Raw genomic sequence first — 27935 nt, forward strand, 5'->3', positions numbered from 1 at the left:
TCTGCAATCTTGGGTACACCTTAAGCTCCATTACTGTGAAAGAGATGGAGAGTGCATTAGAATGGACAGCCAGCTATGGCATCTGCTGTGTTGCCGTGGTGAGTCCCATGTCTAAACATTGACTCTAACAGGATGGAATTTGGTGAATGTGGCAGAAAAGATGTGGGTGGAGGAGCAGGGGGATGCTGGGACCCCTGCTGTTGTAACTTCTCACAAGGACTCGTCACAGGTTCTCATTTCCGTCTCACCCTCCCTGCCTTTCTGATGGGCTGGCAGTCTGAGCAGAGGCACAGGATCTTGTGCTTAGAAGGGTTCCAGGCTTGGCTTAATACTCTGCTTTCATTGTCTTGAAATTCTTAATGGCTTTATCTTTATACTTGTATAAGTGAGGTTTGATGGGACAATGGAGCATGTGTGCGAGTGGCAGAGATGTGCTAGGTGGTAGCATGTGCACACTCGTGCACGTGCCAAATGGTGTGATGGTTGCATGGTGTGGGTGATGAGCAATTGGCCTGGTGGCCTGAAGCATGTGCCTGAGGACACCGTCGGGCCCCAGGTGGCCTGGTCAGAACCTGGGCCCAGATCGGTAGCCATGATGGTGCCACAGCAGCAGAAGCAGCAGCAGAAGTAGGTTTTGAGGGTGGCAGTGGTGGGTGTGGCCCCGGGGAAGAGGAGAGCTCCACATGAGGACCTGTGGGAGGCCAGCTTGGTCAGTGGTCCCTGGAGCCTGTCCCTGTGGCATCTGCACAAGTATTAACTCTCCAGTCTGAACCTTGAGACAGGACCTACTGGTGTTCAGGCAGCAGACTTTGTTAGTAAATTATTATGCAATAAAAGCAAATGCCTGAACATTGCCATAAAGCATTTATCAGGGAGTTATTAGGATTCTTCCTGGGTTTTAGAATCCTTGGCTTTGAATGTTGCAACACTGCCGAATGAATATCCACAGGCTTAGAAACAGAAATTACAGTTAACCATAGTCAATGGGGAAAAAAGTGCTGTTTTAAAGTGAACTTTGGGTGAACCATTTATTAATAAGGAAGATAATATAAAATGAAAATTTTCCTTAAAATTGACAATACATCTATAGAACGTGAAAACAGGCATTTTGAATTGTAAACAAATTTGGGGGGCACTTCTGATTTCTTGTATCATCTCCATGATTTACGGGAAATCTCAGAAGAAGCATTAAAATGCTAGTGTATAAATTTACGTTTAAAATGAAATTCAGGATTACGGAAACTCATTCATGTGAAGAGTTAAATCTTATTAAAATTGCTCCATGGGAATCATTAGCTCTAGATATATACTAAAATTTGTATTTCAAAATACTTAATCAGAAATCTCTCCCAATGTTGTCATGGCCTATAAAATAACTCTTAACAGCAACAAGAAAAGTTGCATCAGAAAAAAAGATCCTTGTCAAAATTAGAAATTAACAAAAATTGTTTGCAATCTTGCTTTTGGGGTAAGCTGCTGATACCAACTTCCATTATATAGATTGAAAATAACCTTGGTAAAAGTATACATTCTGGCGAATTAACAAATGAATTTGCAGAAAATTGAGCTAGAAAAATCACATTAATATTGTATTGTTATTTCTTGAATTATGACACAAAATATTTTTTGTGCAATTTATGTTTATGTTGTTCCTCATATATCACTATGACTGTTACGTTTTCTAAGTGATTAAACATTTTTTTCCTTTAAAATATTTTTATTTAAGTATTTTAAAGCACTTTTTTATTTCCTACGAGGGGTCCCACATCACCATTTCCCACTGAGCCCTACAAATTGTGTAGCTGGTCCTGGCTGGGGCACCAGTCTATTGGCTCAGCGTGGTGCAGCCACCTCTTGGCTGCTTTTTCTATGCCTGCCACGGAAGAGCATGAAGTCCCATAGCTGCTTTCTGGCCCTCACACTTGCAGCTCTTTGGAGGATTTTAAAAAGGCTTTTGGTTACTAATGATGAAGGAGAAAGACCGGGAAGTCAAGGTCAAGCTTCTCAGGCATCTGTCCTCTTCTGTTCCTTTGCTCGGCTGTTGCCTCCTGGGAAAGCCTGAAGCACATGTATCTGATGGCTACAGAAGCGCTGATGGCTCTAGGTTGCAAGAGACCTGATATCAGGTTCATTTACATTTTAGAGTACCATTCCTGAGTCTTTTGAACGCTCTTATTACAGGAGTAGAATGAAACTGCAGTTTTCCCCTAGAGATCTTACACAGCCAGGATCTTACACCTGCCACCTGGGGCTCCTCCTGCCATAGAATTGACTGAATCTGCCTGGAACCAAGAACCGTGACTAGAGGGAGATCCCAGATCACAGCATCTCTGACCCAGGGAACAGGAAGAGGGAAGAGGAGGGCAGTCAGCAGGTGGGAGAAAGGGCACACCTCTTTGAGCCAGTCATTTGCAGGTGGCTGGTTGTATGTAAGAGGCAAACAAAAAATTAGTAAGGTATCAAGGCATCTGTGGCAGGCAGAATAATGGCCCCCAAAGATGTCCACATCCTAATCCATGGAACTTGTGAATGTATTGGGTTGCATGGCAGTAGGGAATTAAAGCTGAAGGTGGAAGTAAGGGTGCTACTCATCTGACCTTAAAATAGATTCTCCTGGATTTTCTGGGTGGCCCCAATATAATCACAAGAGTCTTTAACAATGGAAGAGGGAGATAGGAGAGTCAGAGAGAGATGTGACTCAGATGCAGGATTAGAGAGATGCTGTGTTGTTGGCTTTTGACATGGAGGAAGGAGGCCACAAGCCAAGGAAGGGGGGCCTGCCCCTAGAAGCTGGAAGAGGCAAAGAAACAGATTCTCCCTCAGAGCCTCCCGAAGGGAACACACACTTGCCAGCATCTTGATTTTAGCCCAGGGGGAACCACGTCAGACTTCTGACCTACAAACTTGTGAGAGAATAAATTTCTGTTTTAAGCCACCCAGTCGGTGATCATTTTTTACAACAGCATTAGGAAATGAATGGAGTGTTTATACTTAACTCATGAGTTCTGGAATCAAACTGCTTGGGTTTTCGTAAGTAGCTCTGCTACTTATTAGCTGTGGAAGGAGGGAAGTTCTCAACATTTCCAAGCCTTGGTTTCATCCTCTGATAAATGAGGTTATTACCGTATAGCTGTGTTCTTAGGAAAAATGAAGGTCAAGCCTTTAAGACATGGTCTGATAAGTAGAAAGCGGTGGATAAGTATTAGCTTGACCAGTCACAGATGTCTGACCCTGGGTGGAATTTCTAGCAAGAGAGGACTTCCCCCTCTCTGATTTCCATGTAGTTCAGTGTACCCCCTTCTGTGGCCCCTGCTGCTCCCATGTTGACCCTTGGTCCTCCGAGGTCTTTACCCAGGTGTGTCCTTGCTGGGGCCCCACTCTTTAGATTCCACCTTTTCCTAATTTTTTTACACTAATTTTCAATATATATTTTTAAAAGATAAAAAAGATATATACATATATAAAGTACTGTCTTTGGAGGTATTAATCACTGATAATGACTTGTGTCAGTCTCTGTAAAGCCTTATGATTTCTGCCCTGACCAACACCCGCCTTCCACAGATGGCCTCCAGAATTTTTGACTGGTTGAGAAAATGAGGAGTCTCCAGGAACTGCCTTTTAATTGAGGGCTTTTGGCTTAAGTTAAACGAGTAAAATCCAAACTGAGGAATATCAGCTGGGAAGTATTTTAGGCAGGGGGATCTCCCAGGGGCCTTTCAAATCAAGCCAAATTTTACATAGGAGTTGGCCTCCTTTTCTGTCTACTTGTAAACGGCCCTGGAATGGCTTGTCAAAATTTTCTAAGAAAGATAGTTGCGGAGAAAAATGGGCAGTTTTCTTCAGGGTTCTTAGAGCAGAGAAGTTTGGAGCTTATGATACTGACATTTCAGAAGAACTTTTCTACAGCTGTGAAGAGCTTCATTTCAACGTGAGACCTTCTAACAGGCATTTGTAATGAGATTATCTGGTACTGAGATCACCTGCTGAAAAATTCATTTCCGTTCCACAAAAATCACATTAGGTACAAATTACCATTCTAAGGGTGTAGGTAAAGCCACTTGAAATAAAACTGGCTGAGTAAAAACCAGGTTTCTGAAATTATTGGTTGTTAGGAAAATGGAAAAATGTCAATTCTGAAGTGACTGCCCCAAGTACTTTGAGTGCTCCATAAAGCATCGGTTTATGAGAATTCATATTTTTGTGTCTGTATTTGAAATGCAAAATGATTTTTTCATGTGATTTTATTTTAACATAATTGGTGAAAACACATAAATGCAGTTGTTTTCAAACACTATCACACCGGGGTGCTTTCCACAGCTAGCGGGTGGGCTCCGGGCTTTGCTTCATGACGTGGTCTCCCTCTGGTGGTCACGTTAATAAAGGTACTGGCAAATTTCTTCGCTTTGGAAGTTTCACCGAAACTGAAATATGGAAAGCATCTCAAGGGGTCTTTTATCCTAGTCTATTAAATACAGATTAGGCTGTGTATTTCCTATTTTGACCATTTCAGCCCTCTGAGAAGTTTTCTTATTTTAACAAAAGTCAGTCAGTCAGTCAGTCTGTGCAGCCCGCCCCTTACGGCCATGTCAATACCAGTTTTTGACTGTTAGGAAATCTGACCTGATTCCCCATCTCTGTGGCCTATTTTTGGCCTATCTTGGCTGGAATATATGTCTTAATTTTGGCCACAGTGTTTTCCATCTGCTCTAGAAAGGCTTTGGGTTGGGTGCAGAATTTGTTTAGCCCACACTGTATGTCCCTCAGTCTTCTAGTCCTACATCTGCAGCAGGGAACAAAACAGACAAAAAACCCTGCCCTCCTGGAGTTTCTGTTCTATGACACATACAGCTGTGGTTTATAAAGACATAAACCCTAAAGACTGGTACTGTTGACCTCACATGTATGTAAAGCTTTTATGTAGCTAGAGAGACTATGAATTTAAATTTAAACAAATAAATGATGGCCTAGGGAGAAAAATAATTGTAACCAAAGGAGCTCCAACAAATTAGGAAGGCAGAAAATCAGTAGGAAAATGTGCAAAAGATATGAGTAGGCATCAATTGGGAAGGTCTTTTTATTTCTCTGTAGTTAATACTTGGCAGAAGTGCGATTCATGATTTCAAAATTACCCAGTACAGACACAAGCAAAGGATGCCCTTTAGAAGAGAGAAATGTCCCCGCTGGAATTCCCTGTGCATCTCCACAAGCTCTCTGGTGGCGAGGGGCTCAAGCTGAGTTCTTTCCTGTGGCACCGCACGGGGTCTATGGGCTGCATGTGGCTGCCATCTTGTGCTCCTGCTCGGAAATTGCATGTTCCTGATCCTTTTGGCAAGTGGGAGAAAAATGGACCTTTTCCCCAGGTTACTCAGTCCTCCAGCCCACTCATTCACCATTGGCCAGCCCTCGTGCTGTAAAGACTCCCAGGATTAACTTAAGCACAGACGGTTGATCGGTAGAGTATTTTCAGATGAGAATATGTCATTGCTCAAATTGTAGTATTGAGAGATAGGCACTTAGGTTTTGACTTTCCATTGTCTGCAGCAATGCCTTCCCTCCTTTCAGGGATCAAGTAGACCTTTCCCTACCGACTCAGGGCTGCCCTTGATGCCAGATTATTTGCCATTCGTTTCTAGTTCCCGTGTGTCTTTCCTGAAGCGTCCCCCTCTCTTCACCTCTCTCCTCTTCCTCTTCCGGCTCATTCTGCACCCCACACCCACCCCACCCCCATTGGATCATTGTATCTTGTATCCAGGGGACATTATTCCTGTTTACCAGTACAAAGGAATCTGTGAACCCTGTGAAGATTCTGGAAAAAATTGTAAGTCCTTTCCCCTCCCTCTGAGCCTTTGGGTGCTGTGTCCCCAGTCTTCTAGTTTGAATAAGTTGGCAGCCATGACTCTGGAATGCAAGTTAATTAAATCGTGCTTCTATTTAGTTTTAGGGAAGTTTTGTTTTTCCATGTCAGGTTTCGCCTGTGTGCCTTTGTTATATCTAATACTGGTAACCAGGGATACCAGGAGAGATTTTATGTAGCTGTGCTGTGACGGGCACACAGGGTAGAAAAGTGGAGGGAGCATGGGAGAGAGAATTCAGGGTCTTCTGGGTTCCACCAGCCTGTAAATCATTTAACAGAACACAAACGATTTAACAGTTAAAGTCAGCTTTCCTGGAGCAATTGACTTCCTTTTTTGTCTAGGAGCCAAAGAAAAGTTAGGAATTCTATCCCTGTGTTGGTCGCTTCAGACAATGTTCTTTTCCAGTTATCTTGATTGTTACAAAGAATCTAGTCACCCTCAGCCTCTGGTGCTACAAGGTTAGAGTGCAGGATGCTCTAGTTATTTGCAGGTTAACCTTTTGAGCACAAGGCATTTTTCAACACTCTGTGATGGCTATTTTTCAGAAGTGAATCACACACTTCTCAGTCTTTGCCAGCAGAACACGGTGGGCTTGACTCAATTCAGTGCCAGGTGCTTCACCTCCGTTACTGATTAATGCATACGCAAAGACAATTATAAAGCAGGTGGAATTCAGATAAGGAAACTGAAGCCCCACAAGGTTACATAACTTCCTCAGAGCAGCACAGATCATTTAAATCCAAATCTCTACTTTTTCCACAAACTGACTTTGATTTTGGTGTCTCAGGGTCATTATTGTGAATAATTATTTCTCTTGTCTGGAGATCCAGTCAATATCAGTATGGATATTAGAATGAACTGATTTTCCCACCATTAACCTCTGTTCTTTTCATAACAGCGCTTAGAATTGAAGTTACCTGAGTATTTTGGGGGTGGTTTAAGCTTGAAGAATCAGGTCACCAGGAGTATCTAGGTTTTCCCAACTCTGCCTTGACCCAGCCAGTGGAATTTGTGCTGTCCCCGTGGTCTCCTGTGTGGGGGCAAGCAAATGAGGTTTGTTGTGATCAGTTAAGAGGATGGCGAATCAGTGTCTCTGGCAGAGCTCTAAACTAGGGCTTCAGAATCTTGGCATCCGGCTACTGGCGATCTGATCTGGAAGGTGAGATCCTGCAGTATCCTAAAGATCAATGAATTTTTAAGGAAGATAATGTTTTGGCATACTCTGTTACGGTAATTAACAATAGGGAGTAGGTGGGCAAGTGATACAGTACAGCCTTCAAGTGATTGGAAGCGTATTTTTAGACATTAGGGTAGAATTGTAATCTGTTCTTGAAAGATATTTTTTCAAAGATCTTTTCATAGTGAATACTAGATTTATAAGTTTATTCTACTTCTGAGTCTTAGGCTACACAATATTGCAAAGTCACAGACAACTTTTTCTAGCTCCTAGATTGTCAATACACAAAATGGATGAAAATAAAAGAAACTGGGATGAAAAGTAAAAGATGAAATTCACAAACTATGAACTTGTAAAGTGATATCAGTCCAATTTGTATGCCCAACAAACAAGAAAAATATCATGGGATGGCTCTTCAAACTGATTATTTTTCTTTGTTCATCTTACTTCTAAGTCTTTCCATAGATGTTGTGGCTGAGTTACACATTTAATAAAGGTCTGAAAAAATGTTAATATTTGTAACTTCTTAGATACTGCCCTATGCATGCAAGAGACTTATTTTTTCTTTCCAAATCATATATATCTACTTTATTTCTTAGGTTTATATGTATACATTAACTGTTTTATAGAAAACATCCAAGACTCGTTTGAAATTTGTCAAAGGTAGTGTGTCTAATGTACCGTCATTATGATTTCATGATTCATAGTGAATAATCACAAAATTTCATTTGAGACAACCTTATGTTTAGAGGAAATCTCAAAAATATTTTAAACTACCAGTAAATAAGAATTACTTGTTTAGAAAGTAAAGTTTTTATTTCCTAAAGCAAATTCAAAAAGTAGCACTCCCCTCAGAAACCTAAATGTTTGAGTAATTATCTTGGAATTTGGAAATCTCTGCTAGCTGATAATAACCCCTGTCAAGAGGGTCAACTATAAACATGTAGTTTCTAAATTGCCCATGTTCTTTAGAAACGTGAAGTTATGTTATTGCACTTGTTTGCAGGAAATGATAAATGACAGAGTCCTGGCATACATCTTATTTTCCAATGATTTTTGACAAAACTGCTTCAGAATCCTATTTAAGACTTTTAGACACTAAAACTTGAGGGAGTAAACTAGTATATTCTTTTAATCAGACAATCCCTGTTTGGAAGTTGTTCTTTCTCATTTTCTCTCTTTAATCCCTGCTACCCGCCGCCGTCCTGTTGAATGAATACAGAGCCCTCCCTTAGACTTCTGCTCGGCAGTCTGTTTCTGGCGTCTCTGATCATAAAGCTTGACTTCCTGCTTTTCACCCTGCACTTTCTTTACTCTCTCCCCTGTCTAATTAGATTTAAAATCTACTGAGCAGGGTTTTGTCTAACTCTATTTTATTTGTGACTTCACTTGAGATGTTGAACGATGACATGGAACTGCTTTCTGAACTCTATTTCCACTCTCCCTCCTTTCTGAGTACCACCAGGTGCACCTCTATTCTTGTTTCCTGCTAATGATTTTTAGATAATTTGACAATGGCTGATTTTTCTATAGCATGATAGATCTTCCATGATGCTGTTGAATAGGCAATAAGTCTACTTAGCTCTAATTTTCAGAAATTTAAGCTGGACCGGTTGGCAAGGTTTCCACTGAATGAAAGCATAGCTTTATTTCAGAAGGGAAAAAAAATGAGTCCAGGAGTAATTTAGTCTTGAGGACATTTAATTGGGGGGAGTTGTTTTGGACTTGTTTTGAACATCAGTTTGACAGAGATGGTTTCTCACTCATTAAAACATGTTCTGTAATAGGAACAGAGGGTCTTGGAACTAAAGAGTTGCACTGTATTGAGGGGACTGGTTTTACCTTGCCTTTGCAGCAAGATGGTCACCACAGATAGTAAAAGAAGAAGTCACGGTGGCACTTGTGTTTTTAGAATGTCTAGGTCAAGAGCTCTTTAAGTGCATTTATTCAACAGATACTACTGACTGCCTACCATGTACTACCTTGGAACAAAGATGTATAAGTTGAGAGGTGCTAATAGGGTCCTTTGCTCTCCTGGCAAAGAAGGAAAAATCTGTGTACTGAAGCAATTTACTAAGAAAACATAAAGGATGTGCATTATCGTCTGCATTCTCAGGAAAGGGAGAGAAGGATTGAGCAGAGACTGTGTGATCACCCAGAGTGGGGCAGCGTGGGGGAAGTGTTTGGAGGGGTAGAGGTGGAAACAGAGGGTGTAGGAGACGTCCCCCAAGGCTCAGAAGGGGACTGACTAGGTGTTGGCATGTCCTTCCTGTAGCAAGGACTGGTGAGCCCTTATTTGCTTGGGGGAAAAGGCAGGGCCTCAGAGAGGAATGGCCGCGTGGGGCAGGCAGGAAAGTTGATGTTGGGGACCAGGGCCCTGGCATGACCCTGCTGTGGCACAGGCATAATGGAACGTTCTGTCTACCATAAACCCTTAGGGCTTAGAACCATGAGCCCCTCAGCCATTCTCTGAAGAACTGAAAGCTAAGCCCCTCCCTCAGTTCTTCCCTTGGACCCTGGTACCACTCGAAGGAGGGAGAGCTCTCCCACCCCCCAAAATGGCTGAGACTTTTCACCTTTTTGAGCGGAGAAGCGTGAATTAATATGATTTAGAAAAATAACGTGATGTGGCATTTCTTACCCTGCAGTGTGACGGAGTTAGACCCACACCCACTGCACCTCCATGCGGGGCTGTTATGACCTCATTGTGGCTGCAGGTCTCACTTCTTTCACCTATTTCTCACGTTTTAGGTCTTTGATGACCCCCCTCCCCGCCGGCTTCTTAGGTAGCTCTGATGGCCTTGAGCACCAGTGCTATTACAAGTGACTAGAGTGAGTGCCCATGTTTAATAGATGTCTAGTAGATGATGATGGAGAGGACGAAGAGATTGAGAAGGATTTCTCACCTTAGAAGATAGATACTTCTTCTGAGGAAGGCACATTTTAGTGATGGAATTAGAGGGACAGGCAGATATGATGGCTTCATTTTTAGATTATGTATAAATCTATTCCTGGTGTTAGTGATCCTCTATCCCCAAGTTCCTGTATCTTCAAGAGTGGACATCGTTTTTTGGCCCTGAGACAACCTGTAGGCAGAACTTAATAACACTGTGTGCTCCCCCCAGAGAAAGCACCAAAGTGCTAAAAAGCACATTTTTTTTGTTACCCCACTGCCCTTGTAACCTACTACCCCATTTACTTGTTCTCTTCTGCAGCAAAGAGGTTGTCCTTTTGTTCTAAGCTACTTCCTCTCCTCTTGTTCTCTCTTAAATACACTCCATCAGAGTTTTGTCCCTGCTGCTCTATTGAAACTGCTCTTATCAGCGTCCCATTTCTCCGTGCCATCTTTCCTGACCCATAAGCAGCTTCTGGTGCAGCTGATCACTTCCTCTTCTTTGATACACTTTCCTTTCCTCACCTGCTGGGTTTCCTCCTACCACCCTGGCCACTCCTCAGTTGCTTTGCTGGCGTCCCCTCTTCCCTGCAGTGGTTGCATGTGGAGTTTCAGAGTTCAGCCCTCCCCCATCTTCTCTTCACCATCTCCCCAAGCCTCACTCTCCACTCTCTTCACTGATCATACCCCTCGGGACTGCATCCAGGCATGCCAGCTTTCAATGGAAGTTCGATGACTCATACGTTTATATTTGTAGTCCTGTCCTCTTTCCTGGACTTTGAACTTACGTCCTCGGTTGTCTACTCAGCATTTCCACTTGTGTGTCTACCGTCTGTGTCAGACTCAGCATGTCCCAGTCATAACTCCTGATTTTCCCCACTTAGCCCTGCTCTTCCCGTAGCCTTCCCTATCTCAGCCATGGCAGGTCTAGGCTTCTGGCTGGAAGTCATCACTGGCTCCTGTCTTTTCTCACAACTGTCATCTAATGGGCCACGAGGCCCTCCTGACTCTACTTTCGAAATACATCCAATCATGTCTCAGGACCTCCAAGACTCTGCTCTCCAGGCCTCCAGCAGCTCTCTCTGGATTGCTCCGACAGCCTCCTAACTGTTAACCCTGCTGTTTTCTTTGTCTCTCTGGAGTATTTTCAACGCAACAGGCAGAGATCCTTGAAAATATAAGTCAGATCAATCATGCTACTCTTTACTCAAACCTTGTCATGACTTTGTTTTGGTCTAAGTTACAAAGCCCTATACAGTCGGGCCTCCCCTTCCTCTCTGCCTCACCACTTGCTTTCCCATCCCTTTGCTTGCTCTATGCTAGCCTCACAGGGCTCCTTGGTGTTTCTGACACCCGTCAGCCATGTTCCTGCCTTGAGGTCTTTGTATTGACACTGACTCTGCACTGAAATCTTCCCCTGAGACTTGGTTAACTCCCTCAGCCTTTGAAGTTGTTGCTTGAATGTCAGCTTTCAACGAAGCCTGGCCGGGCACCCTAATTAGTTTTGGGAATATGTCCTACCCCACCCCCACATCTCCTATCTCTCTTAGTCTGTTGTACCTTTTTTTTTTAATAGCACTTATTATCTTCTGACCTAATATATAATGATTTTCATATTTGTTTTGTTCATTGATATTATTTGTCTTCCTAGAATATAATTTCCCCAAAGCAGGGGATCTATTCTGCATTCAAACTCCTGGAAGAGTGCCAAATTGGTTAAAGAAATGAGTGAAAAAATTAGTGAGTAACATAACCTTTGCTGATTCCATATGGCAGATGGAGGAAGTGGTTACACCTCCCATTCCTCAGAAAACAACCTGAAACGCCCCTTCAGATATTTCTGTTTTCCCAAGGGTCTTCTCTATACTGAGCAATACTCTCTGCAAGAAGTGTTCTTGTATCAGCTGCTAAAAGATTACACGCGTTCTTTTTCACTTGGTCAAATAGCTTTGTCAAAGGGAAGAGCGACAGTAGTTCACAGTAACTTCATTTTGAGCAGCACATGGAAAGAAGGGCCGACAAGCTTTCAGTATAGGCACAGGGGCTGATGCTGTAGCCAGGGGGAGCTCCTCTTCACAGGTAGTTGAACTTGAGCTTTAGATTGTAAACGAGGGCTCAAAGGCATGCAGAGTGAGGACTCTATACAGTCAGAGACTGGTGAGTAACTTCTGAAAAAGCCTCTAAAAGTTAACAAGCAGAGTAATGAGAGCATTTGCCAGTGTAAGTGCTGCCCATAATACACAGGCAGAGAGAAGTAAGAGGGCTGGAAGCAGTGGCAGGAAACCTAAGGGCCAGTTCAGGCTAGGATGTGTTTTCAACACTCTGTTATCAGAGACAAAAAGACTGACAAGAGCTGATCATCCTCAGGGATATATGCTCTTCAGAGTCCAGGGAATTTTGAAGTCCGAGCGGCTCATAGTTGTCTTCATCATTTGGGCATGTAAGCGAGTGTCTTAGGCGCTAGACCTTTATATGCTGCTGTCTTTGTATTGATATTAGTTGCCACATGAATATCCATTAATTGTCACATGAATAAACGGAAGTAACTTTGGTGGAGAAGCATCTTTAATTAGTAGAACTATCTATCAGATAATGATCAGTAGAATACATGCTACATGAAGGTGGGGAATTAATTTTGTTTTCTTTACTGCTGTATCTGTAATTATGGCTAGAGGCATGCCTACCACATAGTAGATAGTAAATACTTATTCAGTGAATGAATGAATCTTTTCACTGATCAATATGCCATTGAATTAAAGTCCAATACACACCTCTTAGAATTATAGATGATGTTAGTGGAAATGGCGTCAAGATTGTCTAGCGTGACTTCACTTCAGGGAATCTCCCTTTGTCATCTTAAGGGCACAATCTAAAGGTTATTGGAAGATGATTATTATAAGACAGTGAAATTTATGGTTGAAAAATATCTCCAGAAACTTGCTAAGAACTCTCTCAGTGTGTTCTCCAAAAAACCAAGAGCTGACATAGAATGTCTCACCATTGGTCCAATTCACCTGCGGGACAGACATTTATCTCTGGTTTAGAGAGAAAAATAAGGATGAATTTGAACTTTTACCTGAATCTGGTATGCTTGAATTGAGCGCATATCCACGCTGCCTGTGCCCCAGAAATGGGGAGGGGAGATGGTGTGGAGGACTGAGCTTGGAGCTCCGTGGGTGTCACTGTTTCCTAGCTATGTGGCTTGGAGCAATTGTTGTCTTAATCACATGACACTCTAGTTCCTCTACTTGTAAACTACCACTTACTTGAAGACATTGTAGTCATATTCCTACCTGTGTCCTTTATGGGGCTCTTCTAAATGAGACCTATCTGAAATGCTTTGCTAGTTGAACAATTTCACACAGATTAAAGTGGGAATTCTGAATACAACTCAGGAAGAACTCCAACAGAAAGAACACGCACAGCTACTCTAATTTTATAAGAATAATATTGATTAATGAACCTATGAACTTCCAAAGAACTTCCAAAGAAAGAATAAGAATAAAGAAACTATTTTTAATGTCCTAAAACCCTGGGCAGCCACATCTCCAACTGTGAGGAACCACACAAAAGAAGTCAGTTTCTGCTGAATCAGCCAAGACATGGGGTATTGACAATCAAAACAATGCAAGCAATGCCATATTTTAAATTTGATCCAGACTTGATAGAACTATGCACAAGAATGGCTTTATTGAAGTAAGATATATAGGGCCTTAAAGATGAAACCTAGATGGATGGAGCTCTTTAATGTTGAGCTTTCAGCTACATTTCCCAAGGAGTCGTCAGAGCCAGAGTGTAGGGAATGCAATAATTCTTCGGAGGCATTGCAGATGCTAAAATGCAGACAGATGGAATTTCTGCACTCTCTAGTATGATACAGAAACAATCTCACAATAGGATAAACACTTACTCCTTGAAAATTTTCTCTTAACCCTAGAGAGAGGATATTGTATAGACTGGCCAGTAAAATCTTTAATGTTTTAGTTTTTCGTTTTCTAACTGGTTTCCTGTATATACCCGTTAGGAGGCAATCTGTAGCTGTAGGAGTGCAGTCCTGGGCTGACTCCTCTAAGACTATACAAAACATAAACGTGTTTCATATTTTGGCAGTTGAAATCCATAGATGCCATTTGTATTGATATGGAAATCATGGGATATGATGGAAAACCAGACTTTCGTTGTTGACACTGTGAAGATTACACATGAAGTAGCATCACAAGGAACGTACCAAATGGACTAGTACTTACTGTTCAGCAAATCAAAACTCCAATTTCCTTGATAGCCTTGGAAAATAATCCATTAACTGCATTTTTTCTTTGCAGTGGCAAATACTGCGGCAATATACTGTGCTCCACTGAGATGGAGAGAAGTTTTGAAGGGTTGTATTTATTTACCATTATTCTGAATTGGGAACTCATGAAAAAAGTTAGTTTTCTTTTTTTCCTGATTAAAAAGACATCATTATAAGAACATGTGTAAAATACAGAGGAAAATACAATGAAGAAAATAAAAATTACTTTCAATCCTAATACCATATGATTACCAGAGATAATCATAGTTACCTTACATATACTTCCTAGGCCAAATTGTATTATACTTTTTTGGAAGCAGATGGTGTTTTTACACTTAAATTATCTTGAACTTTGTCCCAGGATGTTATTTTTAACAATACAGTTTTCAATGGCTGTAACAATATTCCTTATTATGGAGTTACTTAAAATTTATTTAACCAGTCTTCTATTATTACATAGTTGCTATTGCATGGTTTCCTTGTTACAAACTATGATGGTATGAATATCCTTAAATATAAAACCTTGCCCTTTTCATAATGATTTCTTTTCATGAAGTCCAAGAAATGAAATTGCTGGGTCAAAGGTTATGCAAAGTTAAAAGGCATTTGATGCCTGTTACCAAATGTTGAAGTGTGTTTTAGCACCCGTTTTGTTGAATTGATTTGTCCTTTCATTAATGGTTCCCTTAGTAAAATCTCTCTAGCTTCTTCTCTTACATTTTTTGTCTACTGTAATTTTGAAACAATTGAATATCTGTTGAATCTTGAGAAGAAAAAGAGCATGTAGTACTTAAAACAAAGAATACCCAGATGCAACCATGTTAAGGAAGAGAATGAAAATATTATTAGCTACTGTTATTTCACATTCCTTAGGCCAAAGTAGACTCTGACATTTTTAACTGACATTTTTATTAAGGCAAGTAAATAAATATACTTCAAATACAAGGCATGGGGATCTCTAGGCCTGTGTTCAAGCACATGTCAATGGACTATTCTTAATTATAACTTTTCATGTGCAAGAATGAATAGCATTATAGAAGGAGAAGGTTTTTGGATTTTTTAATGTGTGTTCAATAAATAACCTTTCACTTTCAAATAATTTTCGGTTATTAAGAAAAATTTTCCCATTTGGTATTTTTCCACCCATGTTATACAATTGATGGGGCTGCTCTCTCTTGTGCTGCGAAAGCCCATTGGTGAATTTTCTTTTGCTTTTCTCAGCCAAACACTGTTTGTATTCCTCCCAGATGATTTTACGATGAATGCTCTAGAAGGTCCAAGGAAAAAACGGGTGTCAGTGAAACTGAGGGGATTCGGAAGCACATCTGTTGAATAGCAAGGGAATATTGTCTATCTGTTCTTTCTTTTCTCTTAATTTGAAAAGGAGAAAATAAAAACCTCTTATTTTGACATTTTTTTTTCTGTTTTGTTTTTTTTTTTTATAGTGCTGTGCAGAGGGGGTGAGAGCTTTCTGTGTGCCAGTGGCATCTGTGTCCCCAGGAAACTGCAGTGTAACGGCTACAATGACTGTGACGACTGGAGTGACGAGGCTCATTGCAGTACGTGCCGGGCGGTGTGGGCTTGTCTGGGTGTGCAGGGGTTCTGTTCAGGCCCCTAGAAACCAGCGCCACTCCATTGTCCAATCCTGACAGCCACCAGCACTCACTTGCATAGACTGCTTTTCATTTGCTTTTCTAAAGTGAGCAAATGTGTTTATCTTCCCTCTCCCTCCCCCGCCCCTGGTGACAGCTGCATGTTTGCACACCTTTCTCAGGCCTGATTTCACAAGGAACTCAGCAGCTCCAGGCTGCGTTGGAACAAATCAGGGACTGAATTGTTTCTGCATAAAGCATCTTAAAATTAGGAAAAGGCTTTTCGTTTATTTTGTTTGGGGAAGGATTTTTGTTTTTGTTTTTTAAAGCTTTGTGAGTATAAAGGTCAACTTTCTTTAAAAAGGATACTTTGAATAGGAAGTTTTTTTATCCTCATGATTCTTAACAATCATGACATGGAAACTGCAAAGCCTCTCTTTCTTTATACTCCTCTAAACCTGGGGATCGTGATGGCATTGACTGTTTTGAGTCCATGGATGGGTAGATTCAGCTCAGCCTTAAACATCCTCAGTTTACCCACCACTGATTTGATTAGTCATTTTGACTAAAGAATGGTTTGTCCAATTTTGAATTTGTCTGCTTGAGCCACCATATAAAAGACCACAGACTGGGTAGCTTAAACAGAAGAAATGTATTTTTTCACAGTTCTGGAGGCTGGAAAGTCCAAGATCAAGGTCTAACAGGGTTCAGTTTCTGGTGAGAGTTCTGTTCCATGCTTGTAGGCAGCTGCTGTCTGCCTGTGTGCTCACATGACCTCTTTGGAAGGAGAGCAAGAGAAAGGGAGACATGAGGAGAAGGGGAAAGGAGGGGAGGGGAGGCGAGTGCCCTCTGGTGTCTCATCCTCTTCTTTTAAGGGCACCCACACCATTCAATTAGGGCCCCACCCTTAGGACCTCATCTAACCTTTATTACCTCCTCACAGGCCCCAAATACAGTCATGTTAGGGGCTTAGAGCTTTAACTTATACATTTTGGGAGGATACAAACATTGAATCCTTATCGAATATATATTCAGATCTCAAGATACAACAGATAGAAAAGAAAAATTATCCTCAAGATTACATTGCAGGATCTGCATCCAAAACAGGACCATATGCAATTGTGTTCGAATTGCTTTTTAATGGTTATATGACCAGCAGTAGTCACTATGGGAGAAGCTGTGTTTTACTCCCTGTTGGAGTTGCCAAGGCTTTATAAGAGCTCAGCTCAGTTCAAAGATTCCTCTGCTGTGTTTGCCAGGTGGACCACCTCTTCTTCCATATGAAGAGTTAGGATGCTTATTTGCCATAACTTTTGAAAGACAGTGTATTATGGTAATATTTAGGGTCATTGTTTCCCAAACTGGTGTTCCATAGTACCTGAGTCTTGAAAAATGCTTGGGAAAAAACCTAAGTTTGAGAAATGATGTCAGAGCTGCTTCTTAGAGAGTTACAATACATACTCATGCATTAAAGGTTCTGATAAATCCTGCAGTTTAAAAAAAGCTATTCCATCTTAATTTGGCATTTCCTCAAAGTTACTTGTTTATATATACCCTCACCTTGATTTATTTTTTCATGCATTTATTTATGTTGCATAATATCCAGCATCCAGTGGAATTTCAATTATGTCACCCATACTTTCTGGAAATGTTTTCACTAAGATATTTGTTTTTATGGTTTGGAATTCTCTCTTCAGAAAAACCTGTGGCACATGATTTTATGTGACAATCAGTCTTATAGGAGGTATATTTATGTTAGGGAGTATTGCCATGGAGTTGGGAGAAAATATCATGCAAAGCATCCATAGTAGGGAATTTAAAGTGGTCCAATAGCATTTACATCCAGTTTATGGGAATTACAGGAGATCTCTTGTTTATTTCCCAATTATGGTCCATATATTCAGATGCTGCATGTGCCTCTACCCTCAGTGCTGGGCCAACACTGGCTGCATCATTATGTTCCTCTGTTGCACTGAGCGTTGCACTTTAAATAGTAAGAGATTTCTGCTGCATTTGTTGAAATTGAATATAAAGAAGTAAACTTTCCTAGTCAGTGACTGAACAAAGAAGTATTATTATTCTGTAAGGTACTTAGCAGTGTCCTAGGAGCAGAAGAGTTTCCTAAGGAAGGTATGGGCCTTCCACATAAACACACTTCAAAAGCCATTTGGTTTGATTCATTGAAGAACTACATCCCTTCAGAATATTTGTTTATGGAAATACTTAGTTATGTTACTGAGTCCAAACTTGTTCTGCTCGCTGCATGACAGGCCAATAAATCGGGAGATGTTGGGACAAGGAATAACAGCTTTATTCAGAAAGCCAGCAGACCGAGAAGAAGGCAGACTAATGTCCTAGAGAACCATCTTCCCCAAGTCAGAATTCAGGCTCCTTTTATACTGGAAAGGGGAGTTGGGGTGTAGTTAGCTGCAAACTTCTTGGTGTCGGAATCCTTTGTACTTGCAGCTGTCATCATAAGTCAGGTCATGATGTTCCTGTAAACCTCCAATAAGACAAATGTTATTCTCTGTTCTGCAACTTTTTATCTCTATATGAATGGAAAAGTGTTATACCCTTAAAGGTCAGTGCCTTGAGAATAGGCTGTCCTGTATATTTCAGGCTATAGGCAACATTCTTTTACAAAAGGTACAGAACCAGCATGACTAAGCACAAGGTTAGCGCTAAAAGAATAGATCTAATATGGAGTCAGATTTGTTCTTCCCTATTATAGTTAAACATTGAAAACTTTGCATGCAATTGCTCCTGACCTCACAAGGACATTAGCCTCTGAACTTTAACATTCAGTACTTTCAGCATGCCTGTTTATAGAAGGTGCCACCCTTCCGTTGTCACCACCCTGCAGTGAAGGAATAGTGGTAAGTCTGAATTAGGGTGTGGATGCAAATCAGAGCGGGAACACAGCCCACAGCTACTACTGAGGAAAGAAGGGAGCTTTGTTGGGCATTCCCAGTGGGAGCACAAGGATATGCCAGGTTCCGAGGGTTCTGTGGGTACAAGAGCAGGACTGCCTTCCAACGAAGGAAGGGCAGGGATTTGCTATTTGTGACTTCCCTAATCAGCTGTGCGGGAAGCATCTACCTACAAGATTTAATTTTTAGCAAAGAAAGTATCCCTTTTGGTGCAGATGCAGAGCCGAGGCCCAGGGTGAGAAATGAATTTGCCAGTGGTTCACAGTGCTAGATTTGAGCCCAGTCTTGAATGGGTCCTAATCTGTTTTCCCTAAACTGTGCTGCCTTTGACTCGCCCATGTCCATAGATGTTCAAATTCAGTGAACGATTATATTCCGATCATTTGTATGTCAGGAAAATGTTTATTCTGGATGTTCTATTATGCTGAGGAAGATACTTGTCTATTACAGCAGTTCTCCAGGTATCTGGAAGTGCTTACTGACTTCACCCCCAACTCATCTTATCATGTTTATCAATCTCTTCCTAAGTAGTAGTAACATGGACAGATTTCCAAGCACCTGGAACAGCTCTAGTCAAACTGGAATAGTTGTTACAGGGAAAATACTTGCCACAAAATCCACACACTTTATGCCACGTAAACCACTGTCAAATACTTTTAGAAGTCATTTGCTCTGAATTTGGGGTAAAATTAGTTCATTTATTTTTGACGCCTGTGGTTAACTAATTATACTGAGTTAACAAATTACAGTAGTTAACCAATTATACTAATTATCACACAGTATAGTGATTAATAATATGAGGTCTTGAGTCAGGCTGCCTGGGTTCCTCTTTCTTCTTTATAATTTTCTGCCTTTGTGAACTTGGAAAGTTACTTAATCTCTCTAAGCCTCAGTGTCCTCATCAGTGAAATGAAAATAATAAGTAATATTAGCTGTCTCTAGAATTGTGCAGAATAATGGATCACAGGATGTCAAGAACAGAGACCAGTGTCCGGCATGCAATAACCCTCAAAGAGCATTAGGATATATGGTTGTGATTGTGGTAATCTTACTCTCTGTGTGCCCCGCTCCTCCAAAACTCACCCCACCCCTACCTCAGCAAAGGTCAGATGATACATTGTGGAGGAGACAGAAACACTACAATGTGCACAACGGTTTTTAAAAGCACCACCACACGAAGCTATTTCAGAAAGGAGGCAACCCAAATGGCGCAGAATAAGAATTGATATTCCAACTAATGTTCCAGAGTCATTAAAGATGACTGTACCTATTATATTCTCTTTATTAAGACAGGGGTGCAAGTAGCTACTTAGAAAGATTTCCACCAAATTAATATAAATAAAAATATTTCATTCTTCACTGATGGAAGAAGCATCACACATCTGGAAAATTTACTTCTGTTTGGTGGCCGTCTGATTACACAGAATCAATCCAATTATTGAATAGTCTTGAATTCCTGCAATATGTGATGCGTGTTCTAGACCCCTAGTAAATAGAGAAACTTTACTGAGATGTGGTTTCTTGCTTCATGAGACTTTTAGTCTCATCAGGGAAATGACATATAAACATAGAGGTCATTAAATCTAGTGTTGTAGGACAGTATAATCTATATCACAAAGCAAAAGAAGATTGTGCAAATAAAAAGATCCTGTGAGTCAAGAGGGTATGATCTGTGGTTGCTGGACTGGTGTGGAAAGACCTGAGGGAACGGACCAGATTAAAACTGGCTTTGGAATGAGGTGATGTTTGGATGTTCCAGAACAGTGGCTCTCAACTGGGGGCAGTTTTGCCCCTGAGGAGACATTCTGCAATGTATGGAGACCTATCTGATTGTCACAACTGTGGAGGTTGGATGGGATGCTACTGGCATTTAGTGGGCAGTGGTCAGGGATGTTGCTAAACATTGTACAATGTGCAAGGCAGCTCCCCACAACAAAGAGTCACCCAGTGGTACCACAGTTGAGAAATCCTCCCTTGGAGCTATAAGTCAAGCGTTGAAAGAACTCAGTGGGTCAAGAAGCCCATGTAACTGTAGCAAGCTGGGAAACTGTGGGCACACTGGTTAACCTCTTAGGTCATCTCAAAATGAGGGCGTTTCTGGGTGGAATTGAACATCCATACTTGGATCTTGAGTGGAGTCAATATAATTATGTTTATAGACTCAGAGGGACTGAACAAATTGAATGAAGCTCTTGATAAAAGGCTTTCTGTTCCTTAGTTCTCTCCTCTAATTTAATGATCATTTTGAGGGATTAAAGTTAATAGTGTGAGATGTCAAACTGACATGAATATTAACATGCAAGAACTTCAGAAGTAACATTTTGTATCAAGCTCTCATTCAGAAAAAAAAAAAAAGGTCTGCATTGAGAAAAACACTTGCCTTAGGTTATGCAAAATTATGCTTGTATTGAGCAAGAAAATCACAGCAAGCAGCTTTTGAAGATTTTGAGCTGTTGGCCCCAAATTGCGCTGACAACAAAATAAACATTTATTCCAATAAAAGGAGGCACTGTGATCTTTGTTATTTGCTATGTATTTCTGAGTATGCAGAGCCTCTGGTTAAGGTTTTGTGTGTTTACTAATTACACAGACCTTAGGGAGGTAATAAGTTATTTTCCAAATGCAGCTAATTTTGTATCTAACCTCTGAAAATGGCTTCTAACCAAGTAAGTCATAACAGTGGAAAGTTGAATCTGCACCTGTGTGAATAATGAGGCTTTTTAAAAAAATGCTTGTCATCTCCATTTATGAAATAATTTAATAACATCTCCAATGAGGTGTTTTAGGATGGCTTACTGGGGATCCTAGAACAGGCCTCACAGAGGAGACACTTTGGAAATTTTTAGTGTGTTCTCAGGTTAATCACATTCTAAAAGGAGTATTGGATTCCCAGTCCTGCCATCAGAAAAAAGTGAACTGTATTGCTTAAAAAAAATGGATTCATATTTGCAATCCGTCGCTCCCCCACCCTGCCTCCTCCTTCGGGTAGCGCAAGTACTTCTGCACTGATGGTCAAGGTGAGGACCCTGGTTATTGCTGACTCTAGCATGCTGATTCGAAACTTCTCACAAGAGTAGTGGAGATTAATATTTAAAAAAATTAAAAAGATCTCTTAAAACTTCTCAAGGAAATGTATATATCTTGATATACAGATTCTCCAGCCCTGTTCATTGGTCAGGAGAACCAAAGTCATTACCTTTTTTTGATTCAAGTTGGCTCAGTTAGCAGTGGGGTGCAGGGTGGGGAGTTAGCACCCTCTGCTGAATGGGAGGAAATAGTACTGTCAAGGTGAAAATTGGGACCTCTATTTAGTCTTTATATTTTCCCTTATGAGAGCTGTCCTCATTTGAAAATTATTCAACCAGGGGGAAGTAAAAAATAAGAAGTACTTACGAGGTTCTGGATGCGCACGAGTGTGAGCATTTGTGTGCACACATGCGTGCATGTTTGTGCATGCACATGTACACACCCTCTTAATGATGGCGCTGAACAGATGATCTCCAAGGCTTGTTCCATTTCTAAAATGATGTGAATCTAAAAGTATTTAAGTAGCTTTTTAGATGAATGCTTTTTGAAATAGAAGTTTATGATCCATGTAAATAACAACTATTGTATTTTGATGTGGTAACATTTTAACTGAGCAATGCTCAGACTTTTGATATTGAGTTGTTACAGAGTTTAGGATGTTTATAGTAGAGAGGTACCCATCACCGGTTGTATGAGGTGCAGCCTTCTGCTTGAAGAGAAACAATCTGTTGGAATTCAGGAGACTGGACTATTGACCACTGGATTCTTGGTCTTCATCAGCCAAGTAGACTGATCCTCAGATGTGTCCCCGTTTCTCACCTCTTTCCTTTGTCCTTGCTGTTCCCTCTACTCAAAACATACTGAAGTTTTCATTGCATCCACTCTGCTAAAATTCTGCCCATCTTCCATGAGCCCTCTCCAGCCTTAAGAGTCTATTTTTGAACTTAATTCACTTTAAATAAGGGAAAAGAAGTATATTTAAGCAATCTGGTTTCTATTAAAGGTAGAGTGTGTGTGTGTGTGTGTGTGTGTGTGTGTATAAAACATTTTATAGCATTACTGGGGTATAATTTACATACTATAAAATAAATCCATTGATTTTTAGTAAATATATAAAATGCAACCTTCACCACAATCCACTTCTAGAACTTTTTCATCTCCTCCCCAGATTTCCCTCCTACCTATTTGAAGTCAGTCCTCACTCCCCCATTGCCAGCCCCAGATAACCACTGCTCTGACATCTGTCTCTGTAAGTTTGCTTTTTCCAGGAGCTTCATAAATGGGTCACACAATATGTAGTCTTTGTATCTGGTTTCTTTCACTTAGCATAATGTTTCTGAGGTTTATCTCTGCTGTCACATGTGTCAGTAGTTTAATACTTTAAGTTGCTGAATACCATCCCACTGTATGAATAGACTCCGTTTTGCTTATCCATTTCCCAGTTGTTGGGCATTTGGATTGTTTCTAGTCTTTGGCTATTATGAATAATGCTGCTGTAAACATTCAAACACAAGTCTTTGTGTGGATTTATATTTCACTTCTCTTGGTAGATTTCTAAGAGTAGAATTCATGAATCATATGATGAGGTTATAGTTAAGTTTATAAGAAGCTGCCAGACTGCTTTCCAAAGGGGCATTATAATTTTACATCCGCACCAACTATATGAGGGTTTCAGTTTCTCACATCCTTGCCAATACTTGGTATTATCTGTCTTTTCTATTGTAACTATGTTAGGGGATATGTAATAGTATCTCATTGCGGTTTTATTTGTATGTCCTTAGTGACTAATTATATTGAGCACCTTTTCATGTGCTTATCAGCCATTTATATGTCTTTCATGAAGACTTTGTAGTCAAGTCTTTTGCCTGTTTGGAATTGGGTTGCTTTCCTTCTTATTGAGTGTCAGAATTCTATATATATTTTGGATATAAGTCCTTCATCAGATACATGATTAGAAAATATTTTTTCCAGCATGTGGCTTGTCTTCATTTTCTTCGTAGTATCTTTGGAAGCACAAATACTTTTAACTTCAATAAATACCATTTATTATTTTTTTCTTTTATGGCTTGTGCTTTTGTTGTAATATCCAAGAATTCTTTGCTTCCCAAAGTCACAAGGATTTTTTTTTTACTGTGTTTTTTTCTAGAAGCTTCATAATTTTAGCTCTTACGTTGAAATCTATAATCCATTTTGAGATAATTTTTGCGTATGGTTTAAAGTAAAGGTTGGAGTTCCATTTTGCATATTTGAAATCCAATTGTCCCAACACCATTTGCTGAAGGGTTTTTTTTTTTTTTCCTATTGAATTGTCTTGGCAATGTGCACACATTATTTTATTATTTATGTCTTCCCCCAAGCCCTGTTAAGTAATTGATTTTATCCTAAGGTCATAAATCAGTTTACAGACTCACACATTTTAACTAATTCCTGCAGCTAGTAGATGGCAAAACCAGAACAGGAGTTCTGGTCTACCGGAGTACACGACCTATTTTCTTATTAAAATTTCTTTGCTTGGTGTTTATTCCAACATTGAACAATAAGCTTCCTGAGATTACATGTCACTTACTCCTATCTTGCCACCATGATCTAGGACAGTACTGCTAATTTGGGGGTCATATTATGAAGCACTCAGTTGACTTAAGTGATAAAGTTGTGTGAGAGTAAGTAATGACTCTGTATTCTAAATGACTTTTTCTCTCCATTATGTTTATGCTTACCATTGACATAAGTAGACTCCCACTTTAAAGGAAACCTTTTTAGGAAATAACTACTCACCCCCTATTAAGTGTTTATTCTCTAGGAACAGAAACCTGATTAGGAGCTATGGTGAATTGAGACTGTCTTTTCACATGCTCGCCTCTAAAGGAGCCTTCAGGTGACATACAACGGAACTCAGATAAAGACTTTCAGAAAGTGGTAACAGCACTGGCTTGAGAGCCAGAGGGTCCTAGTCCTGGTTCTGCAATAGCTTATTATGTGACCTTGAGCAAGTCATTACATCTAGCACCACATTCTCCTTACCTGTAAAACAACAGATGTGTTGCCATTGTGATCCTCCCTCCCCCCCATGATATGCTTTTGGTATTTTAACTGCTATGACATCCTGTTCCACTTGGATGAGACATCAGTGGCTTCTCTTATTTTCAGATTGCAGTGAGAATCTGTTTCACTGTCACACGGGAAAGTGCCTTAATTACAGCTTTGTGTGTGATGGCTACGATGACTGTGGAGACCTGAGTGATGAGCAAAACTGTGGTAAGTAGTGCTATGTCCCAAAAGGTTTTCATTTAAAATTACAGAAATTTATAATCAAGAATTTGTAGCTCATTGTTAATGTAATTAGTGGGTTAAATTACAAAACGAGTGGTTTCTTACTTTCTGGAAAGAGGTGGAGTTTTTCAGTTACTAGTCTGAATTGTGTTTTATGTGTCAATGTAATATTTCTTACATAAAGTCATACTAAGGAAATGCTACAGAAGTGGTGTGGAAACGGGGGTTAATTTTTTTCTTCCTCTTTGAAAGTGTTCTGTTTCTTCTCTAGCTGGAGCCAGTAGCTCATGTTTAGATTTTGAGCTTTTGAGCAAAACCTTGCCGACAGATATATTGTTTGTTCCTGATCCCCTTAATATATATAACCAAAGACCCCTCTTTAATTTGATTGCCAAGCACTACAGGAGTGAATTCTACTGTGGTGACATCTAGGGTTAGGAGGGGGCGTTGTTTTATGTGTAAAAATTGATCTCATCTTTTAAAGAATGAACCTACCTGCTAGTTGCACATTTGTACCTGTAACAGCATCTTCCCAATTGCTCACCTCCCGCCCCTACCCGCCAGCCACTGGTAACTACCAGTCTATTCTCTGTCTATACAAATTCAGCTCTTTTAGACCCCACACAGTATTTATCTTTCTCTTTCTGAGTTCTTTCAGCATAAACTTATACAATGGTATATGTCAATTATATCTCAATAATTAAAAAAAGAATGAACTAACCTTTTAAAGAGCTGTGTTCAGTTCTGAATGACCTCTCATGAATTAAACCCAGCAAAATTCTCCTTGCTTATTTACCTTTTTGACTTTGTGATTAGCTGTAGAATCTTTAGGTAGTATATTCTTGAGCGACATAAGAAGTTTTTAATGTGAACAAGATGAGGAGAGACATCGGGCCAATGATGTGAAACAATATTCAGCATTAGAGAATACCGAAGGAAGTATGGGGGGATCAGGAGTATGATCAGAGAAATGCCTCAGAGTGGTGAGTGTCAGAAATGGCCCCATGATGGGAAACTGGTAGTTCCTAGAAGCACATGTCTAGTTGCCCCTCAGTGCATCCATAAAAATATTGGAAAATGTGTATATGTACAAACCATCCCACAGGTCATAACAATAGATACAGACTCTCTTCTGGGACTGGACTGCCTAGTCTTGGGACAAAGAATGTGAAGCAACTGTAACTGTATGCGTCATAGAATTTATGGTTGGAAGAGGCTTTAGAGATGATCTAATCTAACCCTTCCTTTTACCAATGAGATAACTGGAGAAAAGAGAAGAAAAAGGAGGAGAGGGGAGGACTTGAGTGTAGCTTGGTAGTTAAATAGGTCAGTGGAGAGGACCAGTTTATAGTTAGTGCGGGAAGAACAACAGTCTTACCACTCAATGTAATTCTTCTGAAGACGGCAGGATTTCATGAAGTTTGCACTCTTAGGGTGACTTTGTCTCTATCTAATGGTAATAATCATGATTTTCTCTTAGACCAGTCTCTGCCCCAGCTCCCACTTCCAGCATCTTTTGCAGGCTGAGAGTGTGCTAGCTTTTCTGGTTCCTGTCCAAGCATCCCCCCATTGTGTCTTTCTTCTTTTCTCTCCCCTACATCTTCTATCTTCTCCACTTAATACATCCTCCAAGATCCATGGTCCCTCTGCAAGTCTGTCAATGACAGTAGCCCTGTTGATGAAACTTATGATAGTTCCTCATTATTGAATCTGTTATTCATGGATCTACAAACGTCTTTCAAAGTCTTGTTTATATTAAGGTGATTCCATGTCTCACGGCAAAGAATGCTTTAGATTCTGCCCTCTGTGAGAAGGAACATCACTTAGTTCTCTTTTTTCCCTAGGAAAGTATAGTTTGGGACATAGGTTAAATCCAAGATAAAAGGAATCATAAAGGAAAACAAATATTTTGCATTTTTTCCCAGGAGTTCTTTCAGCTATGAGTTATATATTAAGACAGCTCAGTAGAAAAGCCAAGTTTAGCATCAGGAAAGATGACAGGAGCAGATCTGCCTTGCCCTTTTCCTATAGAGAGGTAAGTTGCAATTCTTAGAAACAGGACAGCATTGTCACAGATCATCAGATCAGCTGTTCTGCATTGTGAAACCCAAATCACAGTTCTGTTCATTTGAGCCAGTGTAAAAATCACAAAGTTTTCATAAGGAAAGAAAACAACAACTAAACAAAACAGAAAGCAAGACATTCTATGGGCTCTAAGGAAGCTGGGTGGTTGTTATTCATCTGGAAAACAGACAGGTCTTACCCCATAGTGATGGTGGCCAGAGGGCTGCATGCTTAGGTGGGAGGTGATGTCCCATCATAGAAGGGTTATTGAAGGCACCAGAGTGATAGTAACAGACTCTCTTCTAGACCTACGAGCTGTACAGTTCTGAGTGTCTGTCATGCTAGTTCCCAACGTCCTTGGAGGTCCTTGTTTTCTGTAGATTGCAGCCCCACAGAGGAGCATCGCTGCGGAGATGGGCGCTGCATCGCCATAGAATGGGTGTGTGACGGTGACCACGACTGTGTGGACAAGTCCGATGAGGCCAACTGCTGTGAGTGCCCTGAGGATTTTCATTCTGCTTATTTCCCCGCTTCTGCCTGTTTAGTCAGATATGCTCAAGGCTCACTATCTAAACAGATTCTTCTGCTCTGGCCCTGGCCTATAATGACAATAACTGGATGGTGTGGTGACCACAGCCTTCTGCGTCTCTCTCTCTCTCCACATCTCCCAGCCTAATCTGGCCTCTCTGGCCAAGCAGGTGGCTGTTTTCTCTCTTGTTGTCCATGTATCTCCTTTCTGCATCTGTGACTTTGTCAGAGAGGATGTTCCTCCTGGGGGCTGGGGGACTTTTCTTCTGCAAACAATATATGAGCTGTTAAGCAGGAGCCTCCAGACA

At 40.6% G+C, this 27935-nt stretch overlaps 1 protein-coding gene across 3 annotated transcripts in view; it reads left to right on the forward strand.

Moving 5' to 3' along the window:
* Positions 1-27935, forward strand: part of CORIN (corin, serine peptidase) — a 221645-nt gene that overhangs the window by 118462 nt on the left and 75248 nt on the right. For 2 of the 3 annotated variants that reach the window (XM_031435080.2, XM_064486928.1), the window contains exons 6-8: positions 15662-15775; positions 24913-25020; positions 27480-27590. In XM_031435080.2, coding sequence (XP_031290940.2) covers positions 15662-15775; positions 24913-25020; positions 27480-27590 — 333 coding nt within the window. The remainder of the gene's footprint in view (positions 1-15661; positions 15776-24912; positions 25021-27479; positions 27591-27935) is intronic. The other variant, XM_064486930.1, reaches the window with a different exon arrangement.

The sequence above is a fragment of the Camelus dromedarius genome, chromosome 1 (genome assembly GCF_036321535.1).
Source record: "Camelus dromedarius isolate mCamDro1 chromosome 1, mCamDro1.pat, whole genome shotgun sequence".
In the NCBI taxonomy this organism is placed as follows: Eukaryota; Metazoa; Chordata; class Mammalia; order Artiodactyla; family Camelidae; genus Camelus; species Camelus dromedarius.